This window comes from Toxotes jaculatrix, chromosome 24 (genome assembly GCF_017976425.1).
Source record: "Toxotes jaculatrix isolate fToxJac2 chromosome 24, fToxJac2.pri, whole genome shotgun sequence".
Taxonomy (NCBI): domain Eukaryota; kingdom Metazoa; phylum Chordata; class Actinopteri; family Toxotidae; genus Toxotes; species Toxotes jaculatrix.
Window position 1 is genome coordinate 7,449,244 of NC_054417.1, and position 23,471 is coordinate 7,472,714.

At 42.2% G+C, this 23,471-nt stretch overlaps 1 protein-coding gene across 1 annotated transcript; it reads right to left on the minus strand.

Annotated features, from left to right (window-relative positions):
- Positions 1-567: 567 nt before the first annotated feature.
- LOC121178155 (collagen alpha-2(V) chain-like) lies at positions 568-21,704 on the minus strand. Its single transcript, XM_041032683.1, has 55 exons — positions 21,477-21,704; positions 13,247-13,465; positions 12,937-13,161; positions 12,645-12,661; positions 12,530-12,562; positions 12,384-12,416; positions 11,913-11,966; positions 11,604-11,696; positions 11,397-11,471; positions 11,218-11,262; positions 11,026-11,079; positions 10,841-10,894; positions 10,643-10,696; positions 10,386-10,439; positions 10,228-10,281; positions 10,023-10,067; positions 9,877-9,930; positions 9,733-9,777; positions 9,556-9,609; positions 9,380-9,478; positions 9,220-9,264; positions 8,972-9,070; positions 8,790-8,843; positions 8,571-8,678; positions 8,411-8,464; positions 8,224-8,322; positions 7,959-8,012; positions 7,754-7,852; positions 7,537-7,590; positions 7,387-7,440; positions 7,246-7,299; positions 6,902-6,955; positions 6,771-6,815; positions 6,565-6,663; positions 6,361-6,468; positions 6,171-6,224; positions 5,929-5,982; positions 5,647-5,700; positions 5,493-5,546; positions 5,267-5,374; positions 5,058-5,111; positions 4,862-4,915; positions 4,616-4,777; positions 4,422-4,529; positions 4,234-4,341; positions 3,995-4,048; positions 3,794-3,901; positions 3,647-3,700; positions 3,410-3,517; positions 3,116-3,169; positions 2,892-2,999; positions 2,316-2,673; positions 2,003-2,193; positions 1,597-1,839; positions 568-1,513 (listed from the first exon to the last, which is right to left on the minus strand). The coding sequence occupies exons 1-55, from the start codon at positions 21,568-21,570 to the stop codon at positions 1,367-1,369; spliced, it is 4,770 nt and encodes a 1,589-aa protein (XP_040888617.1). The 5' UTR covers positions 21,571-21,704; the 3' UTR covers positions 568-1,366.
- Positions 21,705-23,471: the final 1,767 nt, after the last annotated feature.

A 23,471-nucleotide genomic window follows, 5' to 3' on the forward strand; every position in this document is an offset into this window, starting at 1 on the left:
TGTCACGTCTTTCACCGAGCGCTGAGAGGAGAGGTCGACCCAGAAACATGTGCTGCCTGAACTTTGGCTCTTTTTCTTCCTGTGAGGACGCCTTCTTGTTCCCTCTCTCTGGGTCTTTATTTTCTTTTTTTTCATCTCGTTTGCACACACACCCTCATGCACTCAGACACACTAAAGTGTTGGGGAGAAGCACGTGGCGAGGACAAGTTTTCACGCTGAGGTGACACATTTGGTTGGTTTTATAAATCAGTGAACCAGCGTGTTGTTAGATTTGAAGAAATAAGCACGAAATCAGTGTAGAAACACCAAAATCCATGTCTGAAATGAAAGCTGACTCCACAGTTTGAATTCATTTATCATAAAGCACGGATTCATTTGTTTTTAACCCACAGATTCCTGCTGCTGTTTTTCATTTCAGCCATCTAGTGAAGGACACCTGAAATCTCAGGTGAAAGCAGTTTACTGTGATTTGATGCCCGGTAGGAAAAGCACTGTCTCCCTCCAGTGGTGAGAGGATTTAATGTCTGAGCTCATTTAAACTCACTTTCAAGGCAAAAGTTTGCTGCTCATGAGGGGGGAACCGAGTGTTTATTCAGTTTTTCTTACTTTAGTTTGTGGGAAGAGCACAGTCATTCCAGAGAAAGACATTTATTCCACATCCACAGTCAACAATAAACAAATAATTTGCAATTTACAGTCATACGTTGCATTTACAGTTGAAGTTTTAAAAGGAGATACAAAGGTTTCCTGTTGAAAGAGTAAATGAGTTCCTGCACAGAACTAAATAATTTAGGTTCAAGCACGATTTTCATTTTTTAAATTCCATTAAAATTAAGAACTACAGTCTTTGCCCTATCCAGGCCTCTGGATGTGCATTTACTGGAAAAAAAGCTATCACTGGTGAAAAATGAAAAAGTTTGAAAGCTTTTATTCAGTATAAACCTTCACTTCTCAGGCAATCTCGTCCAAGTTCCCAATAAAGACGTCTCTTTAAGCTTTAATATTACAGGCTGTTTTTCCAGTTTATGCAAGTCTGTTTAAACCCCACTTTCTTTTTTTATTAGCACCTCAGACATTTCTTTTTTTCCACCCACATGCATTTCCCCATAAAGTACTTGTGCTCTCGATTGTAAATTGACATGGTGAATAAATTACGTCAGCGTCACATCAGTCGCACAGCTCTCGTCTGCTGGCAGATACAGTAAGTACACTGTGCTTCAACAGCTTATGGGAAATGCAGCCACGTGTGAAGAATCTTTATTTGTATGTCCACATACAGAGGAGTCCATGTACTATAATTTGTCACGATGATGTTACTCCTCTACAAAGGACTATTTGAGTCCATCTTGCGTTGGGTATTTGTGTCTTACGAGAAGCACACGGGGCCGATGTCCAGGCCGAACTCCTGATCAGGTTTTCCAATGTCCATGGGGGCCAAGTCTACGATGGGCAGCCTGGCTGAAGTTTGAGTCCTGTACTCAATCACTGTCTTGCCCCACTCTCCGTTCGATTTCTAAAGGAAAAAGAAAAGATAAATCACTTAAAGTGTCTTCAAAGTGTTTTTCATCAGGTCTTGGTATCCTGTTGTAGACTTACTGAGCAGCCGTCCTCTATGACGGTGTATCGTAGGCGGTTGTTGCCCTGCGCTCTCAGCTCCTGGCCGTTGGAGCCTCTGAGGACCAGAGCTTTCTTCAGGTTGCTGCTCTTCTCGTCTTTGTAAGCCACGCTGTTCCTGCAGTGGTAGGTGATGTTCTGATGCGACTCTTTGGACAAAAGCTGCAGCAGTTTCACTTGAACAGCCACTGCATTGGGCTGCTCCTCCTTATTTCCATAGCTGAACTGAAATCAGATGTCAGTTTGACATATTTACACACAGGGCACGCTGAATTTGAAAGATTTCCAGGCTTCTAGATGCTCATTTTTTGGATGGAATACAAACCCAGTACAGAGTTTAAAGATTCCTCAACATGCACATATGAAAATAAATCTTTTGATTTCTTACTCTATTTCCACCATTCATGTCGGCTCCAAACCAGACCAGTTTGTTGGCACTGGGACTGGATTTCATCCACCAGGCTTTGCGTGGAATGTTTGCCGGATTGGCAGAGATGCAGGTTTCACCACTTTCCATATTACAGAAGACCCTGATGGCGTCTTTAGTGCTTCCTTGATTTGGATCAAGCCAGTACTCACCTGTATCAAAAGCACAAGAAAAGGAGTCAGATTACTTGATCTTAAAATGGTCTAAAAATAAAAGAAAATAATGTCTAAACAAGCAGAAAACAGTAGAAAAATAAAAAAAACAGGCCCCTGACCGCTCTTTTTCTGGGGGTAACACTGCCTGATGTCCTGGCAGGTTTTTGCGGGGTTCATCTTGCTGCCATCAGGACTGCGCAAGTTCTGCAGATTTCCACTGAGTGTCTTCAGAGTAGCATGGACGCCGGTGTTTGCACGCAGGATCGCTGACTTCTTATTGGGAAGGGCTTCGTCTTTGTTGAACTCTGGAAGTGGAGGAGGATCAGAAGCCACACCATCCTCGACGAATTCCACAGCCTCTGGCACGTCACCGTTCCCGTCATAGTCAACTGGGTCGACAAAGAGGTCTTCCACAACCGCAGTGGGAGGTCCTGGGGGGCCTGGAGGGCCAGGGGGTCCGGGTTCACCTTGTGGACCCTGACAGAGAAAAGACGATGATGCAATCATGCATCCAGATCAAGATATCTCCGTCTTTCTGAGGTTACACATGACAGCTTGACGCTGTGGTCTAATTTATTTATACCAACTTTATCTACTCCAGCTATTAAGGTTTAAGTAATCTGAAAATGTAGCTTCAATAAGATAACTGTCTTAAAATGTAAAAGTGTAATCTTGTAAATGTAATCTTGTGTCACCTGTGCCCCGATGTCTCCACTGGCTCCTCTGCTTCCAGGAGCGCCCATCGGTCCAGGCTGGCCGATGTTTCCTTCCTTTCCAGGAGGACCCAACACTCCTGGAGGTCCCTGTCCGGTTGTAAAACAATGAAACATTTACACTGAGAAATAATACGTATTTTATAATGCATATTTTTATCTGGTCTGACTGTAAATTTCACTGCACGGTGTGGTTCTACACTTACCCTCTGTCCAGGTGGTCCAACAATACCGATAGCTCCTGCATCCCCTGTGGCACCCTGAAACAGAAAAGAGAGAAATGTAATTGTCTGTTATTGTTGTTCAAATTTCCCTGAACTAACTAGACTCAAAACTATTTGACCTGCACTACATGTTAAAAGACTCCAGTAAAATCAGAGTAGATCGAAAACTGTTGCTGCAACAAAGATCCTTGCGAAACGAGATGCTGAATTCTGCTGCTGTATCATGGACGTTCCCTTCTAACTCCACAGGAAGTGAATGATAAACATTGTGCTTACAGTTATTCCAGGGAGACCGTGGAGACCTGTGAAACCTCGGTGTCCTTTCTGACCCCTCTCTCCTTGTTCTCCAGTTGCCCCCTTCTCTCCCTGTGGTCCTTGAGGGCCCTGAAACCAGACACAGGATGACAGTTCAACACATCATTGGAAAACATTACGTTCAGGTATTGATTTTAAATTTTAAATTGTTGAACTGTTTAGGTATTAGGTATTAATAGGGTGAAAACTAGCATTTACCACTTTCCCCCGTACTCCAGGCTGTCCTTGGGGCCCAGGGGGGCCTCTGGCACCCTAAATGCAAAACAAGCAAACAGATGTGACAGAGCAGACTTTGCAGCACTGACAGATCTACAAATTACTTGTATTTCTGTTTGTGAAACTCACATTTTCGCCAATGGGTCCCGGACTGCCAGTGACTCCCACTGGACCCTCAGTTCCTGGAGACCCTGTAGTACCAGCCAGACCCTCTGCACCAGGATTTCCCCTGTCTCCCTGGAAACACATGCACACACCAGTAATTACACAGCTGATTCAGTGCTGTTTAAAAAAAAAAAAAAAAAAAAAGATGTATTTAATCTATCTTACCCTCTCCCCTACTAGACCATCTTTACCAGGAGGCCCCTCTGCTCCAGCAACACCCTGAGTGAACACATGAAGACATGATCAGCTTACTTTGAAGATAATTTCCAAATGTTATGCAGTGTTGTTGCTTTGTAAAGACCATAAAACCTGTAAAGATATTTTTGCCTGTGAGTGATAGACACTGCCGCAGACATTATATATTTATATAGGTTCTCCTAATCAGCAAGAATAAAATAACATACCTCAGTGCCAGAGTCTCCTCTTGGTCCGGTAGCTCCTGGTAACCCAACTCCACCAGCGGGTCCTTTGCCGCCCTGAGTTCCAGGGCCTCCAGGTTTTCCTGGTGGACCCTGAGAAACATAAAAACACAAAGTTATTGTGGTGTAGTCTGTCTGTGAGGCTAAAAAAAATTGCCCGCAGGATTACATACAGCTGGACCTGGCAGTCCCAGCATGCCTCTCTCTCCTCTGAGTCCAGGCTGACCCACAATACCCCGCTGTCCTGCGGCGCCAGCAGGTCCTGGAGGCCCATCAGGCCCCTGACAGAGAAACACAAGAGCAGACAGTCAATTGAATCATCTCAGGACTTATCTGGAAGACCAGCACAGTCTGACGATTCTCTGACCGGAGGACCGTCCTCTCCAGAGTCTCCCTTCTCTCCAGGGCTGCCTGGTGGGCCTGAGGGTCCCGACTCTCCTTGCTGTCCTGAAGCTCCATTCTCTCCTCGAATCCCAGAAGGGCCCTGCTTTCCAGGAGCACCTATGGGCCCATCTGCCCCAACAGCACCCTGAAACATGCACACAACCTCCTGTCAGTACAATGTCAACAAATTTTATGTGTCATTTCCATTTGATGCAGCTAATTAACTCACAAGAGGGCCAGGTGGTCCAACTCCTCCAGGCAACCCAGGGAAACCAGGAGAGCCCTGCAGGAAGTGAAAACTTCTAATAAGATGTACTTAATATATAAATAATGAAATGACATGTCACTCTGTTAACTCACCAAACTAAAGTTATAAAGAAAGAATGTGAAGTTGTTATTTGTCACAAAGGCTTTGAACAACTCACCGCTTGACCCTGTGTTCCTCTGCCACCTTTCAACCCAGTTACACCAACAGGTCCCTAAAACAAACACACACAACTAGATGAGATCGCCCTGAGCATCTTTATGAAAATGGACTGATCATCTGTAAATAACTGACTTGCTGCTTGAACAATTTTGACTCCAGTGGAGTTTAATATAAACAGTCTGAGCACTTCATGTTTCAGATGTGTACCTGTGCTCCTGGTTTCCCAGCCATCCCCTGTGGTCCAGGTGGTCCTGTTTCTCCCTTTGAGCCTGGCTCACCTGTTTCACCTTTGACCCCAGGCTGACCATCAGGACCCTGGGAAAAAAAATGGAAATTAATCTCTTTTTAATCAAGCTTTAAAACTTTAATTTTAAAAAATAGAAAATGTGTTTCAGGTAATTATTGATGTTATCTGTCTTTAATGTGGACTTACAGAAGGCCCAGAGAAGCCAGCAGCACCAGTTGGACCAGGATCACCAGTAGAGCCCTGTTAATATCATCACACACATACAAATACACACTTTATCAAGGGAAACATTAAACTTCCTCTTAATTTAACATCAGGTGTAAAAGAAAAAGTTACTGACAGCGATTCCCCTTGAGCCTCGACGTCCTGCAGGTCCCGGTGGACCAGGTTCACCCTGAAATAAAGGACCAGAAAACCGAGTAAATTCAAAGTTCCTAAAACATGGCAAAGAGTTTTCTACAGGTGTGAGTAAATGTGAAGATCATCTTCATACCACATATCCAGTCACTGGTGATTTTGCAGTAGTATTTTTTTCAGAGTGAGACCCCTATGGCTGATTATGTGACCATAACCAACCACATCTCCAGGTTTAAAATGCTAAAATGCTAAAATTTGAACTCACCTTCTCTCCATTGGGTCCACTGGAACCAACAGGTCCAACAGGACCAGGAAGTCCCTTTTAAGAAAATGAATAAATACGTATTACAATACTATACCAGAGAAATGAAAACTTAATTGAATGAAAACCTGAAAGTAAGATTGTCAGTCAGTGATGGTTTTACAGAGAAAATGTTTTCAGGTAAAATGTTTGGTCACAAACATCTAAGAAATCTGCAGTGCTGTTGGCTGGTGCTGACGACTCACCCGTGCACCGTCAGCTCCTGCTTTACCCTCGGGTCCTTTCTCTCCAACCGAGCCCTGTCAGAAGAAATCAGCCTCATCAGTGGCTCAGGTTCCTGAACACACAGGAAACTCTTCCTTCCTGAGTTAGTACTATGCATCATGTTAGTGGAGAAACTGGTACCTCTGTTTCTAATCCTACTCTTTAACTTACAGCATCTCCCTTTGGGCCTGCAGGTCCTGGTATGCCCCTCTCTCCTGGCATCCCCTGAAGTCCTTGACCCCCTTGCTCACCGACAGTGCCCTTTGGACCAGGGTTACCCTAAAATGCACCAGAAAGTATCACAGATTTAAAATGTAGCAGCTCAGCAATTTGGTGCTTCAGGTCTCAGTGTCAGTGGTTTTATGGTTACGATACCTTTGGTCCATCTGGTCCTGGTCCACCTGGACTACCTTTGGGTCCCTGCAGCCCATTGGGTCCGATTTCACCTCTTTCTCCTGGAGGGCCTCTTTCTCCCTACAAGGGCGACCAGGAGATAAAGACAATGTCTTGCTGCTGTAAGAGAAGAAAACTGACCTATAATCAGGGGAGGGATCAGTAATTAACAATACAAATGGACCTACCCTTGGACCAGTAGCTCCAACGGACCCAGCCTCTCCAGCAAGACCCTGGAAAAATACAGGAACACTATGCTTAATATAATCTGAAGGCTAAATAAAACTGACGTTTGTGTGTGTGTGTTATTTCATCGTACCTCATCACCTGGTTTTCCTGACTCTCCAGGTGGGCCAGGCATTCCGGGCAAACCCTAAAAAACACCAACCCACTTTTATTTAATACTAATGATAATAACAGACAAGATTATCAGCGTACTCAGTCATACACTGGTGTGATTAAATCATGCTTTAGTTTCAGTTTCACAAGTTTTAGCAAGAAAAGGAAAGAGATCATCAGTTGAAACAGAGAAAAAAAAGGAAATCGAACATAAATATGTAAATAAAAGGGTCATTTTAAAAATTAATATGTTTAACATATATAATATACAGTGTAAAATAATATATTTCAGCAATAAAATTGAAATATTCTGTAAAAGTTTACCTGGAAACCAGTCAGTCCCTGTGGTCCCTGCTCTCCTCTTTTTCCTGCAGGACCCTGAAAATAAGCAAATTGAATATAATCAAATCAAATCATAAAGTTATTAAATCACTGATGATTTTCTCAACAAAGGCAGATGCTTACAGCTGGGCCAGTGGGACCAGCGGCGCCTTCCTCTCCATCTTTTCCATTTGGTCCCTGGAACAACAGTTTAAGTGCAGTATTAATCAGTATATTTGTACTTTAAATTATATATAGATATATAAATTATATTATATAAATAGTGATTGTTACCCTTTGACCTGGAGGTCCAGGACTTCCAGCCTCTCCAATCTTCCCAGCATCCCCCTAAAAAACATCAGGAACCCAAGCACAGAAGTCATGATGTGATCAGCCTCACACAAACATATTCCCAGAATAAAATGGCTAACTTTATAAATTCAGACTGTCGTTTAATCTTAAATACTGAATTTAATGTTTGTTGTGTAATCTCAAACACATTCATACTCACAGCAAAGCCTTTTGGTCCTGGCAGGCCCATGGGTCCAGCTGAACCTCTGTTTCCAGTAGACCCAGCTGGGCCTGGTTTGCCATCCTCTCCTACTGAGCCCTGGAAAGAGAAAGAAAATTAAATTCATGCTATCGATGTCACACGTTCTGTACTCTAGGTTTGGGGAAACAGTGCTGAGTGTTGAAAATAAAAGGTTTTTGCGAACCAGTGGTCCTTGTTTTCCCTCTGCTCCCTGAGCGCCAATAAGTCCAGTCAGACCCTGTGAAATAAAACACAAAATAAGAAGCAGAGTTACAGAAAAGCATTGGACACTAGTGTCTTCTCCTTAAAAGCAAATATTACATGAATATTGCTATTATAACTCTAAATGGAAAACAGCACTCCTGATTCTTTCCATTTCATTTCAGGTACATTTTATGTATTTCAGAATAATAAATGACAACATTTAGCTGTGTTTGTGTTTGTGTTACCCGAGCTCCTGTTAAACCTGGCTCTCCACTGCGGCCCAGATCTCCAGCTAAGCCTTTGGCACCAGAAGATCCTGGCAGCCCTCTTTCACCCTGAGCTCCCTGTTCGGGCAAGAATCAAATTTTCAGAATCACAGAAACTCATAATAATGGTAATTAACAACAGTAACAGCAGTAGTAGTCAGCTCACCTTTTGGCCTGGTAAACCATCTGCACCAGGGAAACCTCTATTTCCTGTAGCTCCCTACAACAAATGAAGAACACAATGAAGAAAAATCTGCTCCTAGAGTTTTGAGTTTCCAAAAAATTTGGATGAAGTCAGATGGAGGATGAAGTAAAAGCTGACTCACTGTCTCTCCTGGAGGTCCTGGAGGCCCGATGGATCCAGAATCACCTCGTGGTCCACGCTTCCCATCTTCTCCCATTGGGCCTAAAGGACCCTGAGCACCATGGTCACCCTGGCATCACACAGAAATCAATGATCACTCTGTCAGTCTCCAAACAAACTAGTCAAACAATCTGTCAATTAACCAACACATGACGTCAGGATGGTTTTATTTTTGGCTTACTCTTTCTCCTTTGAGTCCAGCATCTCCTTTGAATCCAGGCACTCCAACATCACCCTGTAAAAGACGATCACATGACCTGGAAGTCAAAACATTAAAGCTCCCCGTGGATTAGATCATATGAACCATAAAGTTACAAACATGTATTAAAAAACAGGGAAACTGGATGAAATGGGAGCTCATACCACTTGGCCCTTCGGTCCTGGTAATCCTGTGGTTCCCTGGGGGCCAGGGGCACCGAGTGGGCCCGGCACACCTGCTGGACCCTGGACACCTGCCAGACCCTGAGAAGGAGGAGGAGCACTTACAGATTTAATAAAATTTAAAAAAAAGAAAATCTAAAAGACAACTGAAGCTGCTAAATCCCACATTACAAAATTACTATCACTATTTTTTTAAAGCAGTGAAAGCTCTAACAATCTCTGACACTTACTGCTTGGCCACGGGCACCTGGACCTCCATCAGGTCCTGCTGCACCCTGTTATAAAACAAAATATTAACCAGTCATTATCAATAATGTTAATCCCCCTATAGAGTGTTCCCAGTTTTAAAAGAAACACCTAAAAAAAATGGTGAATTTGATTATAACACACCTGCTGTCCTGTTGGTCCAGGTGGTCCAAGACGTCCGGCATCACCTCTGGGTCCCTGAGGTCCTGAACTTCCTCTCACCCCTGTTGGACCCGCTTCACCCTGCACCAGAGGACGGATTCAGGACAGAATCTACTGTAGAATCACTGTATGTGACAACAGACTATAAAGAACCTCACCTTCATTCCTGGGCCACCAGGAAATCCTGGCATACCGGTGATTCCCATTGGACCCTGTGATTAAAGAAAATTTTATATACGTACATAAAATAATATAACTCTGCTGTTATCTCACAGCTTTAGATTCTATTTATTTACAAGTCATGCAGCCCATTTATACAGCAGATCGATCCTTACCACAGGACCTGGTTTGCCGACATGGCCGGGTGTACCACGTTTTCCCTGAAAGAGGAAACAAGAGCAAAGGCGTCAAGCCTTTCACATCATCTTAGTGTTTTTTTTTTTTTAATGCACGCACGACAGATGATTTTATCCTCTTACCACAGGCCCTGTTGGGCCAGCTCTGCCTCTCTCTCCCTGCAAACCTGCTGGTCCCTGAAACAGAAGACTGGCTCAGTATCCGTGTGACTGACATCTGACTCTGTATCAAATATTCTGATGATCCTTTTACTGTGCGTGTTGCCTACCTGTGGACCAGGAGCCCCCATAGCACCAGGAGTACCAGATGTACCCTGCAAATCACCAAGACACAGAAACAATGCAGGTTTGAAATATGTTGTTTGTTGTTACATATGCTTAATGTATATTATACATATGTACAATACATTATACATTTTCATATTGTGATAAAAATAATTTGAGAAAGCACATGATGAGGTGACATATTCACACCTTGATTCCAGCTGCTCCAGATTCACCTCTTGACCCAACAAGACCAGCGTGTCCCTGTCGAAGAGATTTAAATTCACAACAACAGGTAAGTTCTGGATGTAACTGAAGAAGTAAAAAAGTGAGGCTTCACTGTTCCGCTTTAAGTACCTGTGACTCACCTTGTGACCTTTCAGTCCTGGAAGACCTGGGAGTCCTGGGAATCCTCTTGCGCCCTACAGAAAACCACCAATTAAATCCACCATGAAGTCCCATCTCACACTGTTCCTGGTTATGTGGATTTGTTTAAGCATAGATCATATTTGATGTACTCTGATTTTACATTATGTGTTAAATGAAATTGTGTCACTGGGTTATGATCAATACAATATTATAATTTATTTGTTTTTGGTGTGAATGCTGGGAGACGACTGGTTACCGCAGATCCTGGAAATCCTGGCTCTCCTGTGGCACCTGAGGGTCCAGGTCCCCCCTGAGCAGAGAAAGTGAAAATTGTGGTTCTTAAAAAACAACAACTACAGATAAATAATTATCGTTAACACTGAAACACTTTAATGCTGAAGAAATGAGGATAATAAAAGCATCTTATTAGCAGATGTGTGTATGTTTGACTCACATCAGGTCCAGATTTTCCTGGTGGTCCATCTGGTCCTCGATTACCCGGCTCACCCTGAGGAAAAAACGCAAAGAAGTGACACAGCTGACACAAGTTTTTCAAAATTCAGTACGGTTAAATTTAAACTGAACTCGACTTTAATATCTCCGTGTAAACTGTAAAAATAGAAGCAGAAGAGTTCCCACCATTGGTCCTGGATCTCCAGACTCTCCTGGGATTCCCTGACCACCACTTGGACCCTGAACAAGAATGGAGGAGATGCCAAACACAGTGACTTTAAAAATACGATTTAAAAAGCTGTGATACTAATTAGTCAGTCAAAGAATAACTAATAGTTACAGTCATTTAAAAGGCTGAAAAAGGTTCACAAAACCTACTGGTGATCCCGGCGACCCTGGAGGTCCTCGTGGTCCTGGTTCACCCTGAAACAGCAGCATTTCATATACTGTAGTTTGAACTGTACATGATGACAAATGTCTTAACATTGTACAAATGTGATTTAATTAATTAAAATTAAATAAAATAGCTTTTTCCAGTACACCTGTGCAGCACTCACCCTTGATCCTGACACCATCCCAGCCAGACCAGACTTCTCACTGAAACCTGAAGCCATCTGTGACACTAGGTTTGACTGTTAGGAGATAAATTCAAACTTAATGTTCAAACCCATCACAGAGGACTGATTAATCTTCTGTTAGACTTGTGTATTCCTGCTGCAGTGATGAGACAGTGAAACATCTTATCTGAATGTTATCAAACTCACCCCAGGTGGGGAGGAATGGCCTGGCGGCCCTGGTTCTCCTGGATTTCCTGGCACACCAGGCTCTCCGTCAAATCCTGCAGGCCCTGGGAATCCCTGCAGGTTGTGCAGAAACATATCACAAATGAGAGAAGACCCAATTTTGGCCGTGCAAACAATAAACAGACAGTTCTTACAGTTATTTTCTGTACCAATTAATAATGAATGAATTTTAATGAGGCACAGTAAAGGACAGTGTGACTGCTTGTCTGTTAGCTGATGATAGCACTGCTGGAGCCTTAAATCATGATTCTGACTCTGATTCAGACTTACCCGTCTGCCTTTAAAGCCTCTTGGTCCAGTGTGACCCTGAGCTCCTGGAGGACCCTGGACCATGAAGACGAATATAAGACAAGTGCATCAAATGATACAATAGGCAAAATATGCAAACACCTGCATGTAAATAAATCTACCTGCACTCTCTCAACAAAGGCCTGTGTTATATATGTCTGTGTGCTTTACCAACATAAATGTATTGCACACACGAATAAATGTTTTATTGTTTTACAATCATAAACATTAAAGAAAAGAAAAATATTGTGTGACTGTAAAAGTCTAATGAAGGTGAAGACAAAGTTATGACACTTTGGTGTCCTCTAGTGGTAAAACTAGTGCAGTGATCATCACTCACTCATTTCCTCTAACTAGTATCTTAAACCTTATATATTATCTAATTACAAACATTAGTACATGTCAGAGTAAACACAAAAACAACATAGAGAGGAAAAGCAGTTGAAAACTCACAGAGGGTCCTGGAGATCCAGGCAGCCCCACCACCTACGAGGAAAAATATACGTTAACATGATGCAGAAGAAAAAAAGTCCTTTTATTTATTTAATGTAAGTTGCACAGTATAAAAATTTCCCATGCAAACTACTCAGAATACTTACATATGGGATATCACCTGGTTCACCTTTCTGTCCCTGAGAAAGAAAATAAATATTGTGTTTTGCAGCTTTCATACTAGTTTTAAATGAATCCATGTGGAAATGATTCTTGTCTTACCTTGAAGCCCATGATTTCTTGGGGGGAAAACAGGAAAAAGAAAGTTAATCACATTAATACTTCAGCTTGACCTGCACTGTTACTTTCTGTCCTAAACCTGAATGATGCATCGTGTCATTTAGTGGTTTTCCTCAGCTCTCAGCTACTGCAGTCATCATCTCACGTTAAAGCTACACCCAGCAGTGTGGTTACAGGTGCAAAAATGCACAAATGCTGCAAAGTGCATTAACTAAATGCACGTTTCTGCACACTTAACTATGACTACTATAATAAGAAGACAGTGTAAACTCACCAATCATCCTGCTGGCACTGGAGAAGGTGTCACACACAGGGCAGCACTCTCCCTCGGGTGTCACGACCTTCTCGCAGTTGGACAGGGCCTCACACTGCACCTCATCGCAGATGGCGACGCCATTGTCACAGACGCAGACGCGACACGGCTCCGGTTTCCAGATGTCGTTGTTGACGTAGATCTCCCCGTCGACGGTGCAGTTGTCCCCTTTGCTCTCATCTGCAGCTGCAACACAAACACAAACAAAAGTGAGATATTTTTAATGCAGCACAATCTGAGACCTCGGCAAAGCGACAGGTGTGACATTTACCTGTTTCGGGGTGTGTGCTGGGGGTTGATGCTGAAGCTGAGGTCAAGCACACGGGGCAGCACTCTCCATCTGGGGTCACAGATTTCTCGCAGTCACCAAGGTCCTCGCACACCACGTCCTCACACACCGCCGTCCCCATATCACACACACAGATGCGACACGGCTCCGGGTTCCACATGTCACTGTTGGCGTAGACTTTTCCGTTTTCTGTGCAGGTGTCTTTATAAAACAGAAACGCAGAGAAATCAAATTAGTATCAGAGGTGGTTTTTAATTTTTCAGTGCAAGACAATAACATTGACCATGTGATGTGAAATCCAACAGAAATTTAAAGAACTTAAAGGAAAAGTTCAACATTTTGTAAGATGCAAATTTTTCACTTTCTTGCCAACAGTTTGTCTGTGCACTAAATATGAAGCTATCAGAGAGAATCTACCAACCAGCACACTCAACCTAACTAACATATTATATCTCATTTGTTTAATATGTGCAGTGTAAAACTGGGAAAACTGGTAGGAAGTTACTGGTCCCAGTCCAGAACTAAAACCCCTGTAACCCCCTGTATGGATTAAACAAACCCAAAACAGCCTGTTAGAGCTTTACAGGTGCTGGAAGGTGGACTGTTTCGTTTCCAGTCTTTTCCACTGACCTAGCTGGTTGCTTCATATTTGGTGTGATATCAGTCTTCGCCTCTAACTCTTGGCAAGAAAGTGTATTTCTCAAAATGTCAAACTTTAAATACAAAATCTTAAATGTTAACATGCTTTTTCTAACTCTTATGCCAGCAATTATACACAAAGGTAGAAGTAGTCCTGTTTTCAAAGCCTCTATGTGTAGATTTCTATTTGTAACTTGAGCATCCTGCAAGCAGGGTTTAGAGGGGTGCAACGGTATGCATCACTGCTTTTTCTAGAATTTCCCAGAGGAATACACCTTATTTGGTAAATAAGTTACTCGCTCAACTTCATTTGTGTGGCAGTAAAACAGGTAAACTGCAAATGAAACTGCTACCAGTTCTTTTGCTGCACGAATGTTGGTTGAGGAGTGAACTTATCTGGCAAAAAGTCAATGTATTCCTTTTGCAGACTTAAAATACAGTCAAAGGGAAACTCCAAGCTCAATGACACAGATTTAACAAACAACATTTTGAGGCACAGGATGGAGCCTGAAGAGCAGAGCTTCAGACCGTGACAGATGACAGAGAGCACCAGCAGTCCTGACACAGATGGGAAGATTGACTGACTGCTGATGGTGGAGGAAAAAAGTCACCTCAGACTTAAAATAACCAAGATGCAGCCACAGGAAAATCTGCAGGTAACAAACGACCTCAGTTTACCAGTTTTTGTATCTGTGTTCGGGCGCTGTGCTGCAGCCAAGCACACGGGGCAACACTCGCCCTCTGGGATCTCTGTGGTCTGGCAGTCACTTACATCCTCACACACCACGTCCTCACAAATCACCGTCCCCATTTCACATATACAGACTTGACACGGGTCCGGGTACCATATCTGATTGTTGGAGTAGACTTTGCCGTCTTCTGTGCAGGAATCTTGGTGAAAAAGAACAGCAACTGACATCAGCACTTGATGTCTGATACAGTGGGTGTAAATGGGGGTGAGATCCTGGATTACAGCCTCAGCAGGTTCACATTAACGCCTTAGACTCTGCCCCTTCCATCTGTCAAAACCCAAACCTAAGATAAGTCTTTTCTCATCATGTGAAAGTGACCAAAGACATGTGCATTGATTTTAGACATCGCCACCCCACACCTGAAAACACGGTGATAAACTGTGAAACAAACTGTAGAGTCTTAGAGGTACATGTTGGAACTAATACTCACATGATCCACAAGAAAACCCAGCAGCTTATCTTTGTCTGAGGAAACTGGCTAAATTTCACATGGATAAGTCTTTAATATTTGTTGCTCTTCCTCTCTTCTCCTCTCTTTTAAATTATTTTAAAACTGATTTAACTTGTTTGCTCTGCTTCTTTCTTTATTTCTTCTTTCCTGAGAGAGGAGAGTTGATTAAATCTAGGATTATTTTGTCCTTTTTCAGTACAAACGATCACCTACAATTGTGATCATCCAAGAAAATGTTTTTTAAACCACATAAAAATCCACATGACCCAAGGTAAAATTGTAAACGTGGATATTTATGGAACATGCACACCCACATTTAAATGTGCTCAGGTTTAAAACGGTTCTTAAATATTTATTACCAGTTTTATTGTCCGTGCTGGGAGGAGGTGGTGCGGCTGTCGAGCACACGGGGCAACACTCGCCCTCAGGGGCCTCGGTTGTCTGGCAGTCCCCTAGCTCTTCACACACCACTTCCTCACACACCACAGTCCCCGTGTCGCACATACAGATTCGACACGGCTCTGGGCTCCATATCTGATTGTTGGCGTAGGTCTTGCCATTTTCTGTGCAGGTATCTTCATGAAACAGAACAGCAACCACGTCAGTATCGTGGGTGATTCCCTTTCAGTTGGCAGTGATGGTGAGGTCTATGCATCATTATGGGGTTTTCAATCATAAGTCCTGCAGCAAACTTCACACATAAATTGCACAGTCAGTACTTGGCCTTAACTGGAGCACATGTCAGAGGGTGCTCTGTGTGGGTCTGGTGGGAAGGCAGTGTGATAAATACAACACTCACTGTTTCCACCTACGGCTGAGTTTCCTGTTTAAACACACCAAGTTCAGTTTAAAGTACAAATTTGTAGGTAGAGCTCTCTGAAAGCCTCAGTTTACAAAAACACAAACCAGCGCACAGGGTTTTTAACTCGCAAACAGAAGCTACTGGAGAAATTAAACTAAAAAATAAAATAAATTATGCAGTTGTTCTACTTCTGTTTTCTTTATTTCACTTGTGTTTACTTCTACTTAAAACCTGCTTCACTGTGCTGATGCACTGCAGTGCAAGGTAAAAGTCTTTACAGTAAGTAGGCTAATTAAACACAGGTGCACATGCACAACTAGTGTTTTATGTCAAGCACAGTCTGCACATACCCACACAGTCCTGAGAGGAGGCCTAATTAGCCAAAATACCCCCTGTACACTACCAAACATCACACACAACCAACCTGGTGAACATAAAGCATTTAGCTAAAAGTGGCCTCAAAAGTCATATATTGCAAGTCAACCCATTGATTCCTATGATGGAAACAAATCACTAGATTTGGTGCTATAGCTGCTGTAAAAGTGCTTCAATCTTGCAGCAAATTTTGCAGCATAAACTGTATAAAACTGGTGTATGTTAGAGATGAAGCTTTGTGTATGCATGTGTGTGGGACTCATCTAAGTATGATTGGAAAAACCCCATAATGATGTATTGTACCAACTGAAAGGAAACTGAAGGTGTTGAGCATAAGCAGTGTTCCCCGTAGGAGGGAATGAAGGTACAACAGCAGTGATGTCCATTTACCTGCTTTAGTGTCTGTACTGTGAGGTGGTGCTGCAGTGGAGCACACGGGGCAACACTCGCCCTCAGGGGTCACAGCCGTCTGGCAGTCACTTAGCTCCTCACACACCTCGTCCTCACACACTACTGTCCCCGTGTCACACACACAGACCCGACACGGCTCTGGGCTCCATATCTGATTGTTGGAGTAGACCTTTCCGTTTTCTGCACAGCTGTCTGAGTCAAGCAGAGCAGCAGTGAACATCGGGAGCGTTCTTCACGTACCTGCATGTGCACCTCACTCCAAATATTCTCATCAAATTCAAGGATAAAATCTTGAAAGGCAACTTCACATCATGAACTAACCCACAGAAAACATTAAAACCGCTGAGTGAATCCACCACTGAATTCAGCCCAGTGTATTTCCCACCTTTGGCCAGCAGGCCGCACCCATTACTAAGATATTCAATATATCAGCAGGTACATATCAATCAAATGTCCTCTGCTTGTGTCAACCACATATCAGCTGATTATAGAGAGCAGGAAGTATTCAGATCCTTTAATTAAAAAACAAAAAACAAGAAATAAATACATACCACAAGTTCATCATGTAATCTGTGTGTAAAATAGAATATTAAATAGAATAATAAGTAGAATATTTAGCCGCATTTAAAGAACCATATGTAATCTCATACTAATGTGCTTTCCACCACTCATCGGTGACTTGTGAACAGAGTGACTGTTGACCTCACTGCACGTCACAGTTCAAAGGGTCAACATTAAATGACTCATTTCTTTGACTCAAAGAGGAAGACTGAAATTAAAACGCCATAAATTACAGTGAAGGCTCAGTAAACTCAGCAGTATAACATTAAGTCTCATGATTTAAAAGGGGATTCCATGGATTTTGCACATCAGAGTCAGTTGGGAAACACTCAGCCAGGTTCACAATGTCTCCTCTGCCTCTGGGGGTAAAAATAATCCGAGTGAAGTTATGGGGCATGCAGACTGCATATTTATAAAGGAGCTACTATGTTAAACTGCGGGTGTAGAGTTTTAAAGACATGGGCATTTACCAGACAAGCAGAGTCTATGAAAAGATTGCAAGTTGCATTATGTGATGTGTAGTATGCAGATGTTGTTGGAGTTTAATCCATGCTAAGGACAAAAAGTCAGGATCTGTCAGCATCTGCTGCTTCGATTTTGACTGGTTTTTTTTTGTTTTTTACTTGACTCTCACCAAATTTTATCTATTTGATTTAATATTTTACAGGTAGAAGGTAAGTATACAGCATAACCCAATGACCAATAAGTAACTTGCACAACTACTAAGGTTTCAGTCATGTGTGTCTGTTTTTGATGACCTTCATGTGCACTGACAGAACGACAGTGCTGTGGTTTTGTATGTTTGTAACATGTTAGATGTTAAATTAGAATAAAAAAGAACAAGAATGTGCTGCAGATATTTGAGGTGAATTTCCTTCAGGGGATAAACAACAACAGCTTCTTGATTTATGTGCAAAACCAAAGATGTGGTTTCAGACTTTAAGAATTAGATGTTCTCCAGCACAGACAGACACTTTCAGGCAAATTGCCACTGACCTGCATTTGAGCAAGGCACTACAATCATTCAGCCAAGAAGTGACTAGACTGTGGTTGAACTTGACAGCTCCTGGCTGTTAGTGTGTCTATAAATGTGTCTGTACGCAGCACAGACACATTTTTCTTGGCTCCAACATAAAAGGAGATAAGACCTGTAGTTTTCATGTTATCACATCACAGTACACGAAATTCATCTAAGTGCTATTTAATGAAAAGAAAACCCCTCTGGAAGTTACTATACGAAAAAATAAGGTTTGAATCCTTAAATTCATTGTTATTAAACTGTAAATGCAGTAATTTAAGCCCTAATAATAAAACCTGAATTGATAAGCTAAGAGATAAATCTGATTTTTATTTTCGCTTTCAGAAAAATAAAGTTCAAAGACAAAAAGTGACCATAAAGAGTCAAATTTTAAGAAATGAAACAAAACCATCAGGAAAAAGTGCAAAAATAAAAGCAAACATGGCCACCTGCTGCAGGCTTTGTGAGCATATTTTAATCCAGGCAGTTTAGTGACGTTCCTAAGTACTAATTATGTGGTGGAGCCTCTCCCCGCGAGAGAGGCTGCATTTCAAAAACGGGAGTTATTTCAGGGGAAACCACAGTGGCTGTATTATACGTTAGGCTTGGGTAGAACTTGTGGCTTGCCTTTATTTGGGAGAGCACAAGAGGTGCCACACCCGGAGAAACCCTCCTGCAGGGAAAGTTGCTTCACCCTGAGGAGCGGCTGGCAGGCAGGCAGGCTACAATACGTACGGAAAAACTACAATTCAAAGAGTTGTAGGTTTATTCAGTGGCTTCTCTAGGCTGCAGTGCTTTTATTAGCAGTTTATTAGTTCGATGCTCCTCTGCGTCTTCCTTCTTTTTGAGTATTGAACCTTTTGCTTTGGAAATTAATTAAAATTCATTTTTTAAACTGAAACCTTTGCAGAACATTTAGCAAAATTATAACCCACAGACTCCTATGATCAAAAGCTTTATATTTTCAGGCAGTTGACTTAAGTTTACATGATTATGGCTCAGATTTTGAGTATGAGAATAATTAGCATGTCTAACTGTTGGCTCCTTTTTAAGTGGAAACTGTCTGTGCAGCTTTCTGACCTGCATGAACTGAACCTTAGGCTAGTGGTTTACAACCTGCGCTTTGGATCAAAATCATGTCAAGGTGATTTATGGGATTAAAAAAAAGGAAAATATTTCTTGTTTTCCTCATCCTATGTTCCACTTTATTAATCGTTATTCCACATTTAAAGGGATATTTAGTCTGAAGTTCGGCGAATAATTGTTTTTTTGTATTTTTGTAATGGAAAATTCTACAGTTGGAGTCCATTTAGTCTTTTTCCCTGTGAATTATGAGATATTTTCTTTTCTCTGGGCTTTAAAAATCCTCAGAATGAAACAGTCCAAGCAGGAAAGTTTATTGATTAAAGTGATTACAATCGTTAGAGTCTAATTTAAAGGTCACAGCACTGCATTGGATGTACACTGCAGCAAATTCCAAATGAATCCCTCATTTAGTCCAACCTTTCTTATTCACCCAAAAACCAGTGAGATGCAAAAGAACTTAAAGCCTTCAAGATGTTGGTTTCTCCCATTTAAAATCTAAACTCGTTCTGTCTCTCTCCATTTTTCCCACTCAAACAAACTCACACATTCACACACACCAAGCCAAGAACAACACGCTGAAATCTAAAACGGCCAGTCAACATCTTAACAAGCTGACAGCCAGGATCGTAAATCTCCCACAACTGTTCCTCCACAACAACAGCTGATGTACCTGGATCTGAAACAAACACGTCTCCATTCAGCTTAAAACAACATTTAAGGTTATTTAAGGTGAAACTGTATTAATGCAGCAGCACAGCAACATGTTAAGGTCTGGTTGTTACTGTTTCTCTACACTTGTAGGAAAGACAGTGGCCTTTAAATCTAGGGCCTGACTGCACTAACTCATCTTTTGTACCAGTCTTCATCACAGCTGGAGAAGTTGATAGATTGGGTCCTTCCAGCTGCTGCACACCTTTCAGCGTCAGCTCAGATGCTTTACATGCTTAAGTAAAGTTTTTCTTTTTCTCTTTTGCAGCTTCAGTGGAGGTGATGACAGCAAGCGAAGCGTATTTCACATCCAGCATCCTCTCACTCTGGGTGTGTCTTGTCTGCCTTTGGCCCGAAGTCTGACCAAAATTAGTGGCCTGCTTTTGTCCATCCCATCCGCAAGGCCACATCATTATAGCCGTGGCGCTCGAAACCCCTTCATTCAGCCTCGACCTCGCACTGAAATAGCCCAGCCAGGCGTGTGCGCTCTTTAGTGTGTACTGCAGCGTGTAGGGGGGGAAGGTATTTTTGACGCAGAATCACGTCTACTGGGACGTTTTATTTTAGAAAACGTGCTTGAAAGGGAGAAGCCACATCTGCTTCTTTAAGAAATCATCCTGAATCAAGGGATTTTGTGAGGAGCCTCAATATCAGGCCCAGAGATCAGGAGCAGCGTCACAACTTGTTGTCACCTTAAAGATTTCTAATTAATTCCTGAAAGGTTTGTAGTGTTTGTCAGATGTTTTGTGTCCACACCATGAGAACACCCTCCTTATCATCACTCTGTGGCTTTTAGCAGCTTCATGAGCAGGCACACGGTGTCTCATTAAGGCATAATATGCCTTTCTGGTTGATGTTGTGGGTGTGATTTTAATCTTTGGTTCCTAAACCACAAGGCCAGTGTGGTCCAGGTGTCGGGAGGCACATGAGCCCAGTTTAGCACATAAACTAAAACACGAAGCAGGAAATCTGGAAGAGAAGAGAAACTTCCCAAACCACATCCTACATTTTTGGAAAAGAAGAAATCATAAAGCAGGGATGTGATGGGAAAAACAAACAGATGTGTAAAAAACATGTCAGTTTCATAAAAATAGAAAGTAAATGTTTTTACAGGACTCGAACACTAAACCATGAATCATTCAAAGACAGTGAAGAGTCGAACATACATAAACTATGATATACATCCAGCATTGGAAATAAATCCGAATAAGTTGGTTTTATGAACTTTAAACTCCTCGTATTAGCAAAGGACAAATGTTTATTTCAGCACCAGAGCCCACAAAAGAAGCGTTTTTATGACTTTTTTTGATTTATTTTTGTATCAACCTGTCAGCACTTAAACATGCCAGGTGTGGACAGAGGAAACCAATCAGAGAACAGAAGGTCACATTTGGGTGGCTGTCACTCACCTTTCTTGGTATCTTCTTGGCAGGTCACAGCAATCACCTGAGCCAAAGTGATGGCCAGGCAGATGGTAATCCTAGAGAGCAACGAGGAGCCCATGTCTGCATGCCAGACACGCAGCGTCCTCACACAGCCGCCGTGAAACAGACGAGGAAGCCAGAGAGAGCCCGACCCCGAGCTACAGCATCCAGACTGAAAAATCCAAATATCCCTGAGTGGAACAGGCTCCTGGATGAGCGATTACTGCAAACTGAAACAAGCGCCCTCTTCCCCCCCCAGCCCCCACACACACATCTCTCCCTCCTCCTCTCACACTCCTCCTCCTCTTCTCCTCTCTCATCATTTTTTTCTTGCTTCATTTCAAGGCCAACCTCCTCCTCGGGCTCCTACAGTTGCCTTGGAAGATGCAACTAATTAGAGGCTGAATTAAATTTGTCCAGCCAAAGGACTGATGAAAGAAGGTGGGCTGGATGATGCAGCTGATTTTTAAGTTTAAGTCAGGCATTTCTTTCTTGTTGCTTTTGCATATTATTACTATATATTATTAGTTTTCAGAGCAAAAAAAAAACATTTTTGATGATTCATGTTCCATAATTACAAATAAAAAGACTATAAAAACGTGGCCATCTTTTACAATCCATCATTAAATCATCCACAAATGCTTTGTGTTGCCTTTGGACTGAGCCATGCAGGCTGTTACCCCTTGGTTCCAGTCTTTATGCTAAGCTAAGCTGGTTATAACTTAACATAACATAACATACACTTACACTAAACATAAATTCAATCATCAGTTGCTCAATTTTAAGTTCATGAGTCAAATTTGCAGAATCTCCTTTTTGCAAGCTTTTAAAATTTGTGTTGTTATTTGAACCTCTATTCTTGCATATTTTTGGGAATATCAGAGGATTTATTTGTATTTTTTGGTGGATTATGAATGAAGTGTTTATAACTCTTTCTGTTTATGTTGCTATCTACCTGAAATTCGACTCACTGACTTACATCTGTGCGCTCCAGCTTGAGCGCTTTACAATGTGCATGTTACACTCATCTGATGTGTTTTCCAGCTCAAAGCTCTGCCAACTCGGTGCATCAAGCAGAACCGTGGATCCCTGAGGCGATGTCCCGGAGGTGGAGAACAAAACAAACAGCATGAAATCTTTGCAGTCGTCTCCACTAGTGATTCGTACACAGAACACTTTAATCTATCATGTGATTTTAGCTTGAGCTGAGTTATCAAAGCCTCCTTAAGGTGACGTTTCTGTCAGTGGATGAAGTGGATTTCAGTTGTTTCCTTTGCAGAACAAGTCAGGAAGTGTTTGAGGTGCTTGAAGAACAGACTGATTTCCCATTAAGGAGCGGGGCAGAGCCACAGGGGACAGAGACCGAAGCAGATGGGAAGACAGTTCCTCCATCAGATCAGAGGTCAGCTTCTGCACATTGGTAGTTTTTATGCAGTGTGATGAACTGGTTGTTGAGGAGCATATGCTTTTAAGCAAAGGTCACAGGTGTCAGTCTCTGAAACACCCAGTGTTTCTCTTTGGATTTCCTCCGGAGACACTAAGCATGTCATTGTAGATTATTGTAATCAGTTGTCAGTAGACATCATGTAGGGATTGGACTTCCTGTCAGGAATGTAGGACCTCAAGCTGGTCCACAAACTGTACTTGGACTCTGTTGTTTGGTCTTGGCTTCTATGTGATTCTGGCTCACTTCCCCTGTTTTTTTGCTCCTGGTTCACTCTTTTTTTTGTTTTAAATCAAAATTCATCAAAAATTCATCACTGCTGCTCTGCAAACAGAGAAGTTATATACACAGACATCATGAGACTATTATCAGCCACCTGTAGATTCATCTTTAAAAACTGAACTCACTGATGGTGAGTTGCTGATGACCTCCTGCAAAAGCTTAAAAACTTTTTAGCTAGATTACTTCTGGTGGGGATTCGGCTGAGATTCACTCTAACATTATGTACAGTGGGAACTCAAGAAATTTAAAGTGGC

What these genes read in the sequence shown, in the direction of transcription:
- LOC121178155 (XM_041032683.1), bottom strand. Translation starts at nt 21,570, where the DNA reads ATGGGCTCCTCGTTGCTCTCTAGGATTACCATCTGCCTGGCCATCACT. An exon ending in CAGCACACACCCCGAAACAG is followed by an intron (nt 13,162 to 13,246) that starts GTAAATGTCACA and finishes TTTGTGTTGCAG; the next exon opens with CTGCAGATGAGAGCAAAGGG. An exon ending in TTGGAGCTACTGGTCCAAGG is followed by an intron (nt 6,664 to 6,770) that starts GTAGGTCCATTT and finishes TCGCCCTTGTAG; the next exon opens with GGAGAAAGAGGCCCTCCAGG.